Raw genomic sequence first — 2,500 nt, forward strand, 5'->3', positions numbered from 1 at the left:
GTCTCCCCTAGGCAGTGGGTCACACACACAGACACATACAGACACACACACACACAGACACACACACACACACACACACACACACACAGACACACACCACAGATGTAGTCAGCCCCGCCGACAGGGGGGGACAAAAGGGCTTTTTGTCCCGGGCCCTGGGATAGGGGGGCCCAGAACTGGGCCCTCATTAAGTTTGTGTTTAATGGTTCTAATTATTTTCAAAATAAGATGTTTTTTCAGAGAGGGAGGTGCGCTATATTTACATTAAATAAATGATGCAGATATTTTGCCTTTCCTGCCCTTAAAAAGGATCAAGAGCCCCCACCTCCCCCACCCCCAGTGCACAAATGGTTTGGTCGGTCAGTACGAGAAAGAAAAAAACGGTTTCAACTTAACGCGGCTCGTGCCAATTTACCAAGGTGTCTGAAGAAGCAGTCATTCACCAGGAGGGCAGAAAATGAAGGATAGGAGAAAAATAGATGAAGACACCAGAAGCCCCAGGATTTCAGTAAAAAGTTCTTCAGATGATGCAGGTACTAACAATAGCAGAGAACACTAACACAGCAAAAGTTTCCCTTCATAAACAGACACGCCCTGCACTGCAGCATTCATGTTTAAAACATGATCAGTCACACAGTCGCATCATTTTATAACCACAGCTTGGTAGAATTGTGTTCCAAATCTGACCATCTGTGACCTTAGCTAGGAATATGCACATTAGCCCCAATCGTAACATGAGAAGTTGTGTCGCGCGCAAGGAGAGTTCAAGGGAGAACTTTTAAAACTGCGCTTTTATGCAACGCTATTTCGCTTAGCGCATATAAATCCCGCTTAGCGCAAATGCTAACACTTTATCAACCTGTTAACTTTGTGGGGAGAAACAGTGTACATCCGTTTTGCATATACATTTCTGCAACTTGACTTGTTCCTGTGTTTGGCTATTCCTGGTGTGGGAAGGCTGACGTCTTGGTGTGCTGGTGGTGACAGCTAGTGAACTAGAGCTGATTCAGTCAGGCACGTGTTGATGTGCAAGCCCTCAAATTGCTAAAGTAAATTACACGTACACTTGTGTTATTAATGATGTGAATCCTATTTATTTTGTTTCATTTCTAAATAAATGTTGGCAAAAATGCATGGATAATTGGATGGATAGATCATTTACTATGGAATTATTGTATGCGTCATTGATTTGTGAGGCTACTTTGATAATGTCGTTTCTTTTATAATGGGTATATAGCATATCACGTGAGAGTGGTGCTTCAGGCTGAAAGTTTAGTCTGGCCACCTGGTCTCTCTTGGGAAAAAATGGTCGTTCGGTGGTTGTTTTTTTTTTTTTTTGTGATCGGGGTTGGGGGGGGGGGGGGGGGGGGGGGGGGGGGAAGGGGTGCCTATTGATATTTTTTTGTCTCGGGCCCAGCCAAACCTGTCAGCGGCCCTGCACGCATCTCATCTCATCTCATCTCATCTCCCTGCCCTTGACAGTGGACATCCACAAGGAAAAGGTAGCGAGACGCAGACACCCACATACACACACACAGCAACTAACCGTATGGCTTTCTCCTTCCTGTGTAGACGGTGGACATCCACAAGGAGAAGGTTGCGAGGCGGGAGATTGGCGTCCTGACGACCAATAAGAACACCTCCCGCACGCATAAGATCATCGCTCCGTCCAACCAGGAGCGCCCTGTGCGCTACATCCGCAAGCCCATCGACTACAGCTCATTGGACGACATCGGCCACGGGGTCAAGGTACTGGGCTCTGATTGGCCAATTGAGTACTGAAGGAGCAGGGTTTGGCCAAGGGGGCCCACCAGTCACTAATTGCTGTTTTGTGATTGGTCTTAAAGCGAGGTGTCGTCAGCTCAGCCCTCCTCTTGGACACAACAGCAACCAATGAGAATGTGTCATTCCACCAGTGAAAGCTGCTGGGGAGTGGGCTACTTAATGGAGATGAGCTACTGATATGCTGTTAAAGCAATACTTCACAATTTCTGTAAATAAACTCATTTTCCGGCTCCCATTTAGATAATTAATTGAGCTTGACCTTTTTCCTGCCCTTCCAGTCGTTATCTTAGTCAAATTCTTCCACCTAGCAGCGCATTTTATCTTCAAACTAGCATATACCATTGAATCAAATGGAACCAGCTAGCAGCTAGTGCTCCCATACTGTACAATTCAATGATGATTACTAGCTTGTAACTAGAAGCAACATCACTCAGCTCACCTCAATGGGTAGCTCATATTGACACGGCACTGGCAGTCACTAATTGGACACAAAAGCAGCCAATGAGAATGTGCCATTCACCAGTGTTGGCTTCTGATTGGCTGGTTGACTGTGTGTGTTCCAAAGGTAGACCTGACTACTCGTTTGGTGTTCTTGGTACACTGCGTTGGTGGCCTAATCGTTGTGTGTGTGTTTGCGCGGGTTGTGTGTTGTATGTTGTATGCATGCGTGTGTATGTGTGTGAGAAAGAATGAGTGTGTGTGTGTGTGTGTGTGT

The 2,500-nt window shown here is 46.2% G+C and overlaps 1 protein-coding gene across 1 annotated transcript in view; it reads left to right on the plus strand.

Moving 5' to 3' along the window:
- LOC134461769 (abl interactor 2-like) overlaps nucleotides 1–2,500 on the plus strand; it is a 35,671-nt gene that overhangs the window by 14,012 nt on the left and 19,159 nt on the right. The window contains exon 3 of the mRNA XM_063214629.1: nucleotides 1,573–1,749. Coding sequence (XP_063070699.1) covers nucleotides 1,573–1,749 — 177 coding nt within the window. The remainder of the gene's footprint in view (nucleotides 1–1,572; nucleotides 1,750–2,500) is intronic.

Source organism: Engraulis encrasicolus, chromosome 13 (genome assembly GCF_034702125.1).
Source record: "Engraulis encrasicolus isolate BLACKSEA-1 chromosome 13, IST_EnEncr_1.0, whole genome shotgun sequence".
Lineage (NCBI taxonomy): Eukaryota > Metazoa > Chordata > Actinopteri > Clupeiformes > Engraulidae > Engraulis > Engraulis encrasicolus.